We start from the raw sequence: 15298 nt of genomic DNA on the forward strand, positions 1-15298 counted from the left end.
TCTAGGCACCACAATGTGTTAACTCATCAGCATACAAAAAGATACCACAGTGGAGATCCTAGGGCTTTCCGAATTATATGATATAGAAAACAAGGTGAAACCAAAGTTCTATAATCCTATAATACAATGGTTCCACTAATATACTATCCTGGTCAAGCACTACTAATCAATAGTGAGAGTCACCATAAAGCCTGATGATGTCACAGGAGTACATTTGGAATAGAAATGCACATTATTTCAATTGTGTTGGTGATTACACAAGTCTATACATTCACTAGTCAAAACAAGAACTAGGGGCTGGAGATCCAACACCTTCTTCTGGCATGCCCATGGTACATACACATACAAATATGCGACAAAAACATAATTAACATAAAATTAAAAAATTTAAAACTGAGAATAAATTTGAAATCTCTACATTTAACTGTACTAATTTATACCTCAAAAAGCTGTTTCCAAAACGTTTCTAACCTATCTATCATACATACATACCTCCAACTGCTGTTGTTCCATTTTAGTCAACAAAAATTTTGAGTAGATATTGCTCTTTTCAAGCAAATGCTGAAGTCTGCGGTACCGAATTTCAGTGGACTCTCTGTCCCAAGACTTTTGAGCCTATACAAAGAAAAATATTCCATGATACTAAATTAAAGACATACAATTATCATTCAAGGATATCTTTCTACACAGCAAGTTAGGTAGCAGCCTAATAATTACACAAGACCCTGTCTCAAAATACATTAAACAAAGCAATGAAAATAAAATTAAAATAAAAACAACACCCAAAGAACGCAAACCACTAAGAGAATAGGAAGGGAGGAATTAACAAAGTAAATAAAATGACACGTATGAAAAATACTTTATGCTAATCAAAACAAAACTCACAAAACCACGTCTTCTTATAACTTTAAAATTGCTGTTATCCAGGCACAGTGGCCTATGCCTTTACTCCTAGTACTCAGGAGATAGATGGAGAATGAAGAGTTCAAGGATAGCCATTGTTATACAGGGAATTCAAAGCAAATCTGGGACACAAGAGATTCTCTATCAAAAAACAAAAACAAACAAACAAACAAAAAACCCTCAGAACAAAACACAAAACCTGTGCTATGTATATTATGTCCTCTGCCACTTGGAGATTCCGCCTTCAAAAATGTCATTACCAAATTCAGCCACTCAAACCTGAATCAGAACAGTGACACTGAAATAAACCTCTTCCTGATTTGTCTGTCTATATGCAGGCAACATGGATGGACCTTAGCAGGTCCGCACACCTATTTGTGAGGAGCAAAAGAAAACACTGAAGTTAATTTTCTCCTACCTTTACATAGATCCAGTTCCAGGTTGTCAGTCTTATACACCCAACAATTTTCCAGCTGAGTGATCTGATTAGTACAAACCTCTTTTCAAAGTTCAATATGCATGTTATAGGGTTCATGCCTTATTAGCCCCTGTCAACATTTTGTGTTCCTCAGAGCTTTGCCTTTATCCTTTAGCTTCCTTTTGAGAGCTGAAACTCACCTCAAATTTACTATGTTAACAGAAGATGACCTTGAGTTGATACTCCTGCATCTACCTCCCAGATACTGGAATTACACATGGGCCACCACACCCAGCTAGATCATTGGTTTCATGTCTTTGAAACTTTGAACTACAAATCTCTACTTTCTTTGTTACTTTTATATAACATTTATTTATAAATTTATGTGTATAGATGTTTTATCTACATGTATCATGTCTGTGAACCACTTGTATGCCTGGTATCCAGAGGTCAGGTGGGCACTGGATCGCCTGGAACTGGAGTTATAGAGGATTATGATCCACCACATGGGTGCCAGGAATTAAAGCTGTGTCTTTGAGAAGACTGAAGGCGTGCATGGATGCCAGAGATGTCAGATCCCCTGGAGCTAGAGATTTATGAGCCACTCAACATGGGTTCTGGACTCTAACTCAGAACCTTTGCAAGAGCAATTAACACTAACCCACCTCTACAATTTTTAAAATGTAATTATCTCTATGTACTTCACAAAGTAGATAAGGACTCAATAAAACATTGGAAATAAAACCTGACCTTTTTCTGTCTTTTGTTTTGAGATTTCTTTCTCCATGTCTTGTCTAGACTTTGCTATGTAGACCAGGCTGGCCTCTTACTCACACCTGCCTTCTGTCCCCTACCCCCATCCTGAGTGCTGAGATTAAAGGCATACATGCACAACCATGTCTAGCATGATTTTAAGATTTATTTTAGGAGTGGGGAAAATTATATTATGTAGTTAACTATTTTCCCTGTGTGTGTGTGTGTGTGTGTGTGTGTGTGTGTGTGTGTGTGTGTATAAATATATGTGGATATGTGTAATATAGCACACAATTTCCTGATACCTATAGAGTTCAGACAAGGACGTTGGGTTATCTAGGAACTGGAGTTAGAGATGGTTGTAAGCCACCATGTGAACACTGAGACCCAATCCTGGATAGCATGTCACTACAGCCCAGTGACTATTTTTGATATAAGGTTTTGTTTTACAGCCTAAGATAGTCTTAAACTTGCAATTTTTCAGCCTCAGTCTCCCAAGTGTTGTCCTTAATTTATAGGTGTGAAGTACCACAAAGACCAAGCATTTTTTTTTTTTAAGATAGACTATCATATAGCTAAGGCTCCCTGCAAAACCCCTATTTAGCTACGCAGCTGAGGGTGACCCATGTAGGGATGACTGGAACATGTGATCTTCAAGCTGCCACAAGTACTCTGATTCCAGGTATGAGGCCTAGTGTGACCCTACTCTTAATAAACCATCATTGAGGTTTAACAATGCTAGAGCCTCAACAGTCTGAGGCTAACTAGAACTATATATTATGCCCCCATCTTTATCCAAAGTGGAAAAAACCAACAGAATTAAAAAATGCTGACTGGCAGGAGGTTAGCGAGTGGGTTTAGTTGATAAAGTGCTTAACGTGAAACCATGAAGACTCAGTTAGGACTCCCAGAACCCCATAAAAGTGAGCACCATGATGTTAGTAATTTCAACACTGAAGAGGTAGAGACAGGAGGATTCCTGGGCTTGCTGTCCTAACTAGATGAATAGGTAAGATGGGTGATCAATGAGAGGTTATGTCTTAAGAAGAAAAAAGCGGTATACAGGGAAATGGATTAGTGGGTCAGTTTTAAAAAAAAAAAAAGCCTTGCCATTCAAGCCTGACAACCTGTATTCAATCCCTGGAACCCACATGAAGGCAGATGGAAGAACAGACTCCATAAAGCTGTCCTCTGACTTCCACACATGTGCCACGGTATATACGGGCCCACTCACACTAATCATTTTTAATTAAATGGAGAATGGAAGACATTTAACATCAATTTCCGTCCGTCCTTCACATGCAACACAAACACAAATAAAAAAGAACACTGACATACAAAATATGCAACATGAATCACGTGACTTATCACTTCGTAAAGATTTGTTAACTGAAAGACGGTTCCAGGAACTCTTAGGCACTTACACCTGCTCCCGAGGACGGAAGCACACAAGTGAGAGGAACAATCGAGACCCAGAGTCTGAGATAGTGCCCACAACTGATTCCCTGGGTGTGTGACTTACGAGATGAAAGGTGTCCCTGTGAGGAGCAGATTCTGTTAAGAAGTTAGACTGGCTTGATCCCTCTACCATAGACAGGAGCATCCACTGAGGGAAGGAGGATGGTACGGCTAATGTAAGAAGAGTAAGATATCAGGAACTTTCCTTTGGGGACAGAATGAGAACAGGCCCATATTTTAAGACTAAGGCACGTCGGAATGCAAGTAGGAAAAGAAACACTCAATGCTTATTGTGTTCCATGGTGCCAACACTGCCCCTTGAAGAATGAAAATTGCTCATAAGGGTTGGTTTCTCAGGACTCAGTGTCTGGGACCTCCTGACCACAAAGGCTGAGAGCCTGCTGGTGAAAATGTAAACGGTTGTTGAGCCTCAGAGAACAACAGGGACTTAGAATCTTGCTGAATTTAACAATCTGTGAGATCATACATCTCATGGAATCATTAAGACCACTTTCAACATTACCTGTGATTAAGCTACCATACAAATACAGAGTATAAAAGGTGTAAAGTCTTTAGTAAACCAGCTATCTTGCCTAATTTGTCTTTAGACAGGTTAGTCTCCCACTAACTCTACACCTCTTTGGGACCTGAACCCCACTGGAGCTGGACTTTGGCACATTTACTTTATGACCAACTGGCTCAGTTTGTTCATTTGTGAAAATAAGGGATGGAAAGACGGCTAAGCAGGTAAAAGTGCAACTGCTCTTGCAGAGGTGCCAGGTTTGTTTCCCAGCATTCCTGTCAGATGGCTCACAACCTGCTTATTCTAGCTCCAAACTCACCTGTAGCTACTCCAACTCAAATGAACATCACACACACACACACACACACACACACACACACACACACACACACACACACTTCAAAATAAAGGAAAAAATATTTTTTAAAAAAGAATGTAAGCTAGAAAAGGTGGTACAGGCCACTTTTGTATTAAGATTAAATATCCCAAAGAGAATTCATATTCTATTGACAGGATAAAATAAATGCAAGGAAGAAAAAAAAGAAAAAAAAAAAAAAAACTAAGGATTTAAGAACTTCCCATGAATATATCACCTTTTCTTGCATATGCAACAATTAAGCCACAGAGTGGGACTTCATACTACTAATCAAAAAATAAACTTGCCAAATGTTAAAAGCTGCTTTTACTAACTTTTAAAAGGTTCTGTTTAAAGAAACTACAAATACTATGACTTGTCATGAAAACCTCACACCTCAGTTTTAGCTAAATACCTTACTTCTAGAAAACTAAAACAGGTTGATCACTTGGGCAGCAAACAGTAATAAATTGTTAGGAAATCCTCAGCAGCAGGGAATGATTGCACAGCACTACAAAGCTAGGCAGGTGGACCCTGGGGTCTAGAGACCAGTCCAATCCTGTCTCAAAAACGAACAAACCCAACAGAAAAATAGAGGAGATGGGAATAATCAGCAGACCCGGATTACAGCCCAGCCTTTGATTTACGTCAATTTCTACCATCTCTGTCTAGTAGTTCATACATTATGACTCTGGGCATAAAAGATTAATGTTGGCTATTAGGTATACAGTGAAAGTACATAGCTTAAAAGTTATAAAGATGGCAAAAGAAAGCATGCTTCAGTGACTTTGGCTAACTCTTAATAGTCAAAATTGCAAACTGAAACGTTCACTCAAGAGACGTTGCAACCTACTCCAAGAACACACTTCAGAAACCTCCCATTTAAAGCACGTGCCCACGATTGCATCTTTACAAGTACGGAAAAGCCAAGTGACCTGGGCTGCTCTGAAGTTCAAGGGAAAGCCAAGCAAAAGGTGAAGGATCGCTCGGGGTGGGAAGGAAGCGGGGAGAGCCTCGGGTCCTGGGGCATTTACCTCTTCTAACATCTTCCGCTCTTGTTCAAGTCCCTCAGCCTCGAGCTGCTCTTCCTCCTCCAGCATGGCAGGAGTAATCACTGCAGGCTCCGTTTGCTCAGCCATTTCTGGAGCCAAGGGCCCTAAGGGAGGATGGGGGAGCTTTCAGAGTGTGATCTAAAAGTTCCAACCACCAAGTTCCAACTTACCGAAAGCCCTCCACGGCCCTCCTCCCTTCCCGGTTGCATTGGAAGCAAAAGCCATAGATAGCGATTGGGTGACAAAGCCCATCTGCCCGGACCCAGCTCGTGAGGAGAGGTGCAGGGGAGGCTTGTGGAAACCATTCCGTGCCACCCAGCAGACGAGGTCGCCGGCTCCTCACGCCTCATTCCCCCTCAGCCCAGACCCCGACGGGCTCCCTCCCCGGGGGGTGCAGCCTCCCCGCCGCCGGCTCACCGGCACTACTCGCCGGCCGCTCCGCAGGCATGGCTGGACACCGGCCAGGAATCTGGTCCCCTCAAACGCTGAGACCTAACTCCTCACAGTGCAGGACTGCTGGTCGGCTCGCCCACCCCACGGCGCGAGAAGTTCGCGCGCTTCTCTTTCGCGGGAAAACCCGCTCATCTCGCGAGACTTCCGGCTCCCCGCCCGCTAAGGGCCTCGGCTCACGAGATTTGGACCAGCTTGTGCTCGTCTTCCGCCTCTCTGCAGTAGGGATACATTAAGCTTTTACCTGGACCTGAATCTCTGGCTAATGGGTGTTGCCAGCTCCAGCCCAGAACGTCTCTTGTGATCAAGGAGACTCCGCGGACCGTTGTGGCCCAAATTGTCCTTTTTTTAATTTAAAAATCGTTCCGAGTTGTTCGGCAAATGCGGACTTTTTTGGTGTTTGAACACCCCCAATACCTGTCCTTTCGGTAAGAAAACGATCATGAAGGTCGATGTTAGGATGTCAAAAACTGCCAAGCTCGTTGGACCTTGCCCAGCTGTAGTTGACATTTTCGTAAAATTCCTTTCCAAATAACTCTGAGGAGTGGTTTATGAGTAAGAAGAGATAAAACAGAAATTAAGATTATGGCTAGTTCAGGAAATTTATTTAAGATAAAATGGGGAGTGGTAAACTGAGAGGAAAGACGAGACTCAGAAACTGGTCCGAAGACGTGGTGGAGTTGGTGTGATGCTTGCCTAGCAACGCGCAGAGCATTGAACCAGCCTCAGCGCTGCATAAACCCGGCGTAGCAGGGAAAAGCGCCCGTCATCTCGCGCAGTGGAGGTACAGACACAGGACTGACTTACAGGTCATCCTTGGTTACTAGCTAACTTAGAGACACTGGTGTGCATGAGAGGCCTTTTTTTTTTTTTTTTTTTTAACATTCAGAAACCAAAAAGAGCACTAATAAAAGTGGGTGCTTAAGAGTTTTTCTCGTAGCTGTTTTGCTTAGGTTTCAATTCCTTTTCTGCAATGCCTTCCCCATGTAGAAGAAAAGTCCTGCTAATTGTCCTTTAATCTCTGTGGGTATTTATAAGCCTACCCCACCACACCTCTAAACATGTACACTAAATTAAAATTAAAAAATAAAAAAAAAGACATGAGTTTACAATATACCATAATCACCTTCAGAATCCTCTATTTTTAAAAAAAATCAGATTTGAGCCAGGGTCTCGATATGCAGCCACACCTAACATAGAACTTGCTATGTAGACTATGCTGGCCTTGAGCCCGCAGAGCCCCCACCTGCCTCTGCCTCCCAAGTGCTAATATATGCAATCATGCCTTGAAGATCAACTTCCCTTCGTTTCTTCAGAAAGAGTGAGTTGATTTGTCCAGAACAAGAGTTGGATGGAGCACAGTGCAAATTCATTTGGTTCTCAAAGAACAGACATCTGCTACACTAATTTCCTGACCCATCTTTGCTGCAGTGCAGACCAAATACTAGAAAGGGCTAAGAAACATCTACTTTCTACTTTGTGTAAATGCCTCTAGGACAACAGAAAATACACAGCAATGAACTAGAGCTTCTAAATCTTTATACATAGGTAACTTAAATTCCATAACTGGAAACAGAAAGGGTAATGGGAGAATTGGTGGTTCTTTAACATTAGGTAATTGGATGCCTGGGGGAAAAATGACAAGCAAAGAAATGTTAAAAAAGCCAAACAGCCCAGAGCAAGAGTAACCCAGACAGAAACTACATCTATTCAAAAACAGAGGCAGAAACGGTTCAGGCAGGCTTTGAATGTCAAAAGGAAGGCTAATGTGGGTGCAGGGGAGACTGCTCAGCAGCTAGGAGCACTTAGGGCTCCTGCATACTACCTCAGTTTGTTTCTCAGCATGTGCCTGTGCGGTAACTGCATCTCCCAGAGACTAATGCCCTCTTCTGGCCTCCTTGGCTATCCATCTTCGTGCATAAAGACCACCCACAGGCTCATAAAAAATATTTTCTTAAAGAAGCTAAAAATAAGCAGAGTTGGCAAGAGAATGTCATGAAAGAAGTTAAAAACCCAGATATGACATTGGGATTTTTCTTCTGAAACATTGTAAGTTATATTTCTCTACCCCACAAAATGTGTTGGAAAATGCTTATATTGGTGGTTTCACTATCCACCCAATAAGATTTCAATACCAACTCTAACCACTGCTTGCTTTTATACTACTAGGTCTCCTTCAGAGAGAGTCCCTATTTTCCCAGCAGTAATATTTGCAAATCTAGCATCTGAATTACCTTTTCACTCCCTTATTCTCTCTTCTGGATAGAAATCCCAGAAGCTTACTCCAGGAATCTTAGATTAACATTCCATTCTCCAGGGTTCCTAAATGTTCTCTGAAGTCTTTCCATTATTATTCAAATATTCCATTATTATTCAAAATTTCTACTGGAAGAGGAAGACTGCAGTAGCTGGGGGAGGAAGAGGAGCAATTAACTTTTTGGCAACATCCATTCTCCCCTTTATATCTTATTTTAGAACGATTTATACTTAGCCAGGCATTGTGGCCCACTCCTTTGGTTCTGGTGCTCTGGAAGCTGAGGCAAGTGTTTTAAGCCAACCTGGTCTACATAGTAAGTTCTAGGACAGCCAGGACTACTTAGTGAAACTGTCTCTAAAAAGCAGAACAAAAGGAAATATTTACACTTAACTAGGCTGAGTGGTACACATCCATAACTACCTCAGGGGGGTCTGAGGTAAGTAAGAGCTTATCTGAGGTTAGCCTGGGCCACCAAGTGTTTTTTAAATCAGCCTAAGGTACAGCGTGGCTCCAACTTCCTGGAACCAGAGAGGAGGGGACCTGTAGATCTTGAGGCCAATGACCTTAACATTAAGGAGTTTGGGGCCAGAAAAGGCTGAGTACTTGTTACTGGCAGTTAGGGCCTCCAGAGTTTTGATCTTTCAGAGAACTGAAATAAATGTTGCAATGTAGCAAGGAGACTTTAGTCAAAGTAATAGGTAGAACAGAAAGAAAATTACCAAGATAGACAGTGGGCCACATGAGGGAGGGCACTTAAGGGTCCTGATTGTTTATGGCTTTCTTCTCTAGCGTTTGAGAGGAGTTTGGTTGCTAAGGGGTGCAGTTTGGGTGGTTTCTCTACTTTGATCAACACCCTTAAATAATAGAGGCCTTTGTTATTGAGCATGTCCTAAACCTAGTGCATCTGACTTTATAGGTACACCCAATTATATACAGACATACAATGATAGATTCTTTTGACAGTTTGACAGGTTACCTTATTACCCATATACCCAAAATCAACTAAGCAAATAGGTTCTCCTTCCTTCTTACCTGGATATACTAAGAACATGTCCAAATAGATGGTCATTATCCAAAGAAGAAACCAATTTTTTTGTTTGTTTGTTCGAAGTGGGGTGTGTGCAGATGGAGCAGGTGGGTGCTTAGGTTGGTATCAGGTTTCTAGATGCGTTTTTCAGAAAGATGTATGTACGAGTATATGATATGTGCATGTAAGGGTTTTAAGTTGTCAAATGCATTCTTAGAAGAGGAGCATGAGTTATATACAAACCAAGTAAATTCTCAAGATGCTAAACTATCTCCTATGGTTGCCAGTTAGAGTAGTTCTTGTATAAAACAAAACCCACTACACATAGAAACAAGTATCTACATTAGCATTTAAAAACTGGTCTCTCTGGACTGGAGAGATAGCTCAGTCAGTGGTCTGACTGCTTTTCCAGAGGTCCCAATGCCCTCTTCTGGTGTGTCTGAAGACAGCTAAAGTGTACTCATATAGTAAAATAAATAAATCTGTCTTTAAAAAAACAAACCTGGTACTGCTCACTGATTCTTCAGCAATCTGGTTGTAACACTCAATACAAATTAAAGTACTTACTAATTAATATAATGAGTTGTGTACCTCCCTCTGTGTTAAAAAACTGAGATATATCCAGTATCTCAGTTCCTATCTTGATCTCCCTGCACAAGAGAACTGAAGTTCCTGGGGACAAAAGCCCCACTCACCTATGGGAAGATTCTAAAAAGGCTGATTAGCTAATTATTAACTATACAAAAGGATCTAGGGAGACGGATCAATGGTTTAAAAATGCTTACTAAGCAGGCATGCACACAGAAATTCAGATCCCCAGAAACCCATGTAGAAACGTTCCAACCTCTGAAAGTGGAAACCGGATTCCTAGGACGATCTGTCTAACGTGACCAGTCATGACCCATCCACACGTGCATGCACGCCACTACAGGAACCAATGGAAAATGAGATACAAACAATGCAATGGAAAGAAGGATGCAGATGCAGAGCCAGAATGTTGTCTGTCTTTAGCCCCCCTGACAGCCAATCTTACCTCCTCTATAACCTCATGCTAGCAGGTGAAACCTTCAGGATGTTTTCTAGGCAGATCACAGCTTCCCCCAACTCAAAAGCAAAGTTTCTGCTTGCACCAAAACCTACTGCAGATCACCTAGTATGGTGACGCATGCCAGTGAAGTGCAGAGAAACTGCATTCACAGCCAGCCTCGTGATCCACATACAGTCTACACAGACCGAGACCAACCTGAACTGTGAGACCCCTGTCGTAAGAGAGAAACGTAGACAAACGTGCTGATGCGTGCCTGTAATGCCAGCACTCTAGAGCTGGAGGCAGCCTGAGCTACAATGTACAATTCTTACCTTTAAAAATAAACTTAAAAAAAAAGTTTTTTAAACTTAGAGGCAAGATTTCTCTATTAGAGATACAAAAAGAGAAGCGAAATTCTTACTTTCTAGCAGAGACACTGTGACCTGACCCAGTATTGTGGCTTTATTTTATTAAAGACGAACTCCTGATGGTCCTGTGCTAACTTGCCAGTCTCAGAGAGAACAAAGGGAATTTTAAGATACGCGCAGTAAAATCTACTCAAATAAGATCCCACTCAACTGTTAAATGGCACAGGCAGCAAGGCTGGAAGCACATACCCTTCTCATTGTGTATCCCCGGCTGGTCTGGAGTTTGCTGTAGAGACCAGGATGGCTCCAACTCAAGAGATATGCATGCCACTTGCCCCAAGTACTGGGATTAAAGGATGCAGCTCCAAACCCAGCCCAGGCAACTTCTCTAAATTGCTTCAAAGAACCCCAATTCCCTCTGAGGGATGTGGCACAATTTCTATCTGCCTCTATACCTCAATCTCTCGCCTGTCTTCTCTCTCCCCTTCTTTCATTTTGCCTGCTCTGCTGCTGTTCACTTTGTCTATTCTTTATTTTCCCATTTACTCCCCATGGGCTATCACGATTGACACAACATTCCCCATTTTTGCTGTAATCTACTTACTTGGTGTTCTCACTAACGTGTTTGGTAAATGCCTTGATTTATGACTCTTTCTTCAGAATGATTATGTATCTAACTTTCATGGGGGAACGTGTCATTTCAGGCAACTTGAATCTGATCTTGGGCCATAATCATTCATGTAAGATTGAGAATAAACCTTTTTTTTTTTTAACCTTGAAGTGAAAGCTGTGTTTTATGTCAGGTTAGCAATCGACAGTTTGATCCCAAAGACAATATGTACCAGAGACCAGTGGAGGCCCTTTGTGCCCCATTGCCCACCTTCCCTCCTTGTGGGATGCTTCCTCTTTGCTATGGCTGGTGGTCTGGGCTGGTGCTGGACATCCTCTTGCTTGCTTCAAATAGGAATTGAAGCATTTGTATGAAGGCATCTGACAGAACAAACCTCTATTAGCATTTAGCTTTTCTCCTGCCATTCCTCCAATGGCTAAACTCATGTGTTTTTCCTGTCTGCTCACTCCTGAAATTCTGGCCCTTTTACTTTGGAAATTATAGGAGCATCTAAAACCAAAGTGTATTACCACATGCCCCTAATTCCAGCACCTGGAAGGTAGAGTTAAGTGGATCACAAGGTTCAAGAGCTTCACTTATTCAACTACATGAGACCCTGTCTCAAGAGAGGAAGAGGGAGGAAGGGCAGAGGGAAAGGGAAGAGGAGAGGGGTCAAAGTTGAGAGGGAGAGAAAGGAGGCACTTGTTTCCTACAACTCAACAGTGTTGAGATGTCAGGAACTCCTGGAATGTTCAGCAGTGACTGAGGAAAGACCAAAACAACACATCTCATTCCTATATTGGAAGAACTCTACTGGCTCCTAAAAGATACATAGATAAGGAATGACCATCCAGTGTTCTGAAGCCCCTTACCATTCTATAAATATGCAGGATAAACAGGAGACATAGTAGGAAAACTGACTCTGGGATGAAACTTGAGTGAGCTAATCCCAAAAATACAACCTAAATCTGATCCAAAATACATCACTCATCTTTGCTCCCAAAGCCTGAAGTTAATATAATATGAAATAAAACATAACCCAACATTAAAAGTCCCATAGTCAGCCAGATATGGTGACACGCACCTTTAACCCCAGCACTCAGGAAGCAGAGGAGGCAGATCTATGAGTTCTAGGCCAGCCAGGACTACGTAAGACCCTATCTCAAAAACAAAACAATACCAAAACACACAATTTAAAGGAACACAATGTTATAATTTTTTTCTTTTATTTCTTTTTATATATGTGGGTAATATACAATGTCCTCACAGGCCAGAGAGAATGTCTTTTGGAAATAGAATTACAGACCATGTGGGTGCTGGGAATCGAACTTAGGACCTATGGCAAAGTAGCTGAACCATAGCTGTATATGTATTATTCCAAAAGGAAAGAATCGAACATCACAAGGAATAATCACACCAAACAAAACCCAACCCAGCAGTGTAAACCCCAATCCTATAGACCAATGTCCAACATCTGGGACTTACTCAAGGTATTGCTAAGCTTCGAAGGGCTTAGGCAGCCCTACCTCTCCAGCTCTACCATCCATAGCACACAAAGTGTTAATCCCACTGGTAGAGAATAAGACCACTATTACAATCTTTGGCCAAAATTGAAGCAATCTCTAGTTAAATACTGGCCGGGCTGATGAACACTGCCCATGCCCTTCTTGGGTTCCTCCCAAAAATGATCACAAGTTACATTTTTTCCCAAGGGCTTAAAAAGTCAAAACTCACAACTCACCACATTTCCCATTAGGTCAAATCAGGAAAAAGCATATATTCTGACATATTTCCTGCCCATGCACCTCCCTCCCACATGTCATCAAGCACATACAATGCAGATGAGTCAAACAAACTTGTATAGGGAGCAAAAACAAACACCAGCCATCAGCATTTCACTTTAGTTCTCGAAGTAGCTTCTCTCTTAGGCTTAAGCTGGCTCCATTCGATGGCTGTAGCTCTCTCTGGCAGACATCACGCAGTCCTGGCATCTCCAATATCCAGGGTTCTCTACTGCAACTGAGGCTTCACTTTTACTAGTGGCCTCTCTCGGAGCCTTTTTGTAGAGACTCTGGCCACAAGGTGCTAAGTCTTAGTTGCTCACCATGACCCTTTCATGTCTTCAACTCTTTCACTGCTAAATTCTGCTAAGATACATCTCAGAAGCCTGGCCCCCTTGGGACTACATCTTCTGACCCAGAAGAAATACATTCCTACTGTCTCAACGAAGCACAGAAGGTTATACTTCAATGGTGCTGATCTCTTATAACCACAGCCTTAGCAGGATCAAATGATACAATTAAATGAGTAAAATATCACATGACTGGCCCCTGACCCAATTTCTGATAAAGTTCTTGCTCCCTACTGAAACATCATGAACCAGGATGCTATAATTCACATTTCTCTCAGCATTACTATCTTCCAACTCTCACAAGAATAGTGAACCAAATTCTGCCTCCAACACTCAACAGTTTCTCCAGCACAAAGTTCCAAATGCTTTTAGATTACTTCTCCAAAAACAAGGCATAAAATTCACATGGCCAGGTCTGTCAAATGACACTCCACTCTCAGTACCAAACTGTGTCCTAGTTCATTTGTTGCTATGGAAAATAACCCAGATCAAAAGCAACTTAGAGAAGAGGGTTTATTTGGGTCACAAATTTAGGTCATAGGCCCTTATTTTGGGAGAAGCCAAGGCAGGGACTTGTGGACAGCCGTTGATGCCTCTTCAAGGATACTGGCAAGAATATTTACACTGGGCTAGGACAAAGGAGCAGGCTCAGGTAAGAATTTGACCTGGGGCTAGAACAAGGCTCAAGAGGAATACAGCCAAGGAACGTATTGTATTCCTTGTATCTTAGTCATCCTGAAAAAGCCCTACACACACTGAACACAGGACTTTGTTTATACCTTGTTTGTCACTTAACTACTCGGTTTGTTCCTTGACTACTTTGTCTTTGACCTAAAACTGATGCTATTCTTTGCATGTACCTAGAATGGTATAAAAGCAGGCTGGAAAAAAACAAACCTGTTTCAGCACTGTCTGAAGTCAGGTTATAATGTTATCTAATTGTCCTTCTTTAATCCTCATTCGCTTTCTTGAGACCCTGTTGACTGACTGAACTGGTTTGGCCAGGGACTAAAGTATCTGTCTAGTCACATATGCACAGATCACAGTAAAGAGACAGAATATATATATATATATATATATATATATATACACATACATACATACATACACATACATATACATACACACACACACACACACACACACACACACACACACACACACACACACACACATCCATTCATCCCCATCTGTTTTCTGGTTCTCATCTAGCTTTCTCCTGTCTTATATAGGTACAAGTTTCTGCCTAGGGAATGATACCACTCATAACAGGCTGGGTCTTTCTACATTAATTAACAAGAGAATACCCTACAAACATGCCCACTGGCCAATCTGGCCTAGACAATTCCTGAATTGAAGTTCTTTCCAGGTGATTCTAGGTTGTGCTGACAGTTTAAACTCACCAGTACATTGTAGAATAATTTCTCAAGGATGACTACCTGTCTCTACCTCTACCTATAGTTTAAAAAAAAAAAAAATGAAGAAATGAAAATTGTGTTGGAAAAAGGAATCAAAATTAACTGTATTGTTATCTGAAGACAGACTGAATGATAACTATCCCCAAAGACCCCTGTATTTGGATACTTGGTCCACATTTGAACTGTTTGTGGGAGGATTAGGAGGTGTCACTTTGTTAAAGGAGGTGTGTCACTGAGAGTAGTCTTTGAGGTTTCAAAAACCTATGCATGCCATTGCCAATTAACTGTTAGCGAGCTAGCTACCCACCTAGCTTTCTCTATCATCTGTTATCTATCTATTATCTATCCATCCATCTATCTATCTCCATCCTCTGTCTCTTGATCCCTCATTCCCTCCCCAGCCCTCTGGCTCATGCTTGAAGACGAAGATGTAAGCTCTAAGATACCGCTTGTGGTAGCTATTCCTGGGTGTCAACTTGACTATATCTGGAATAAACTACAATACAGAAATGGAGGGCACACCTATAATCTAGATCTTGAGGCTGCTT

The 15298-nt window shown here is 41.7% G+C and overlaps 1 protein-coding gene across 4 annotated transcripts in view; it reads right to left on the minus strand.

Moving 5' to 3' along the window:
- The window catches only part of HELLS (helicase, lymphoid specific), a gene marked incomplete at its 3' end in the record, with an annotated part of 33929 nt that extends 28365 nt beyond the window's left edge, over positions 1 to 5564 (minus strand). For all 4 annotated transcript variants that reach the window (XM_080911493.1, XM_080911491.1, XM_080911492.1 and 1 more), the window contains exons 1-2: positions 5445 to 5564; positions 493 to 615 (exon numbers count right to left, since the gene is read on the minus strand). In XM_080911493.1, coding sequence (XP_080767619.1) covers positions 493 to 615; positions 5445 to 5549 — 228 coding nt within the window. In that variant the 5' untranslated portion in view covers positions 5550 to 5564. The remainder of the gene's footprint in view (positions 1 to 492; positions 616 to 5444) is intronic.
- Between the last annotated feature and the right edge of the window lie 9734 nt (positions 5565 to 15298).

This window comes from Micromys minutus (genome assembly GCF_963924665.1).
Source record: "Micromys minutus genome assembly, chromosome: 2".
NCBI classification, from domain to species: Eukaryota; Metazoa; Chordata; class Mammalia; order Rodentia; family Muridae; genus Micromys; species Micromys minutus.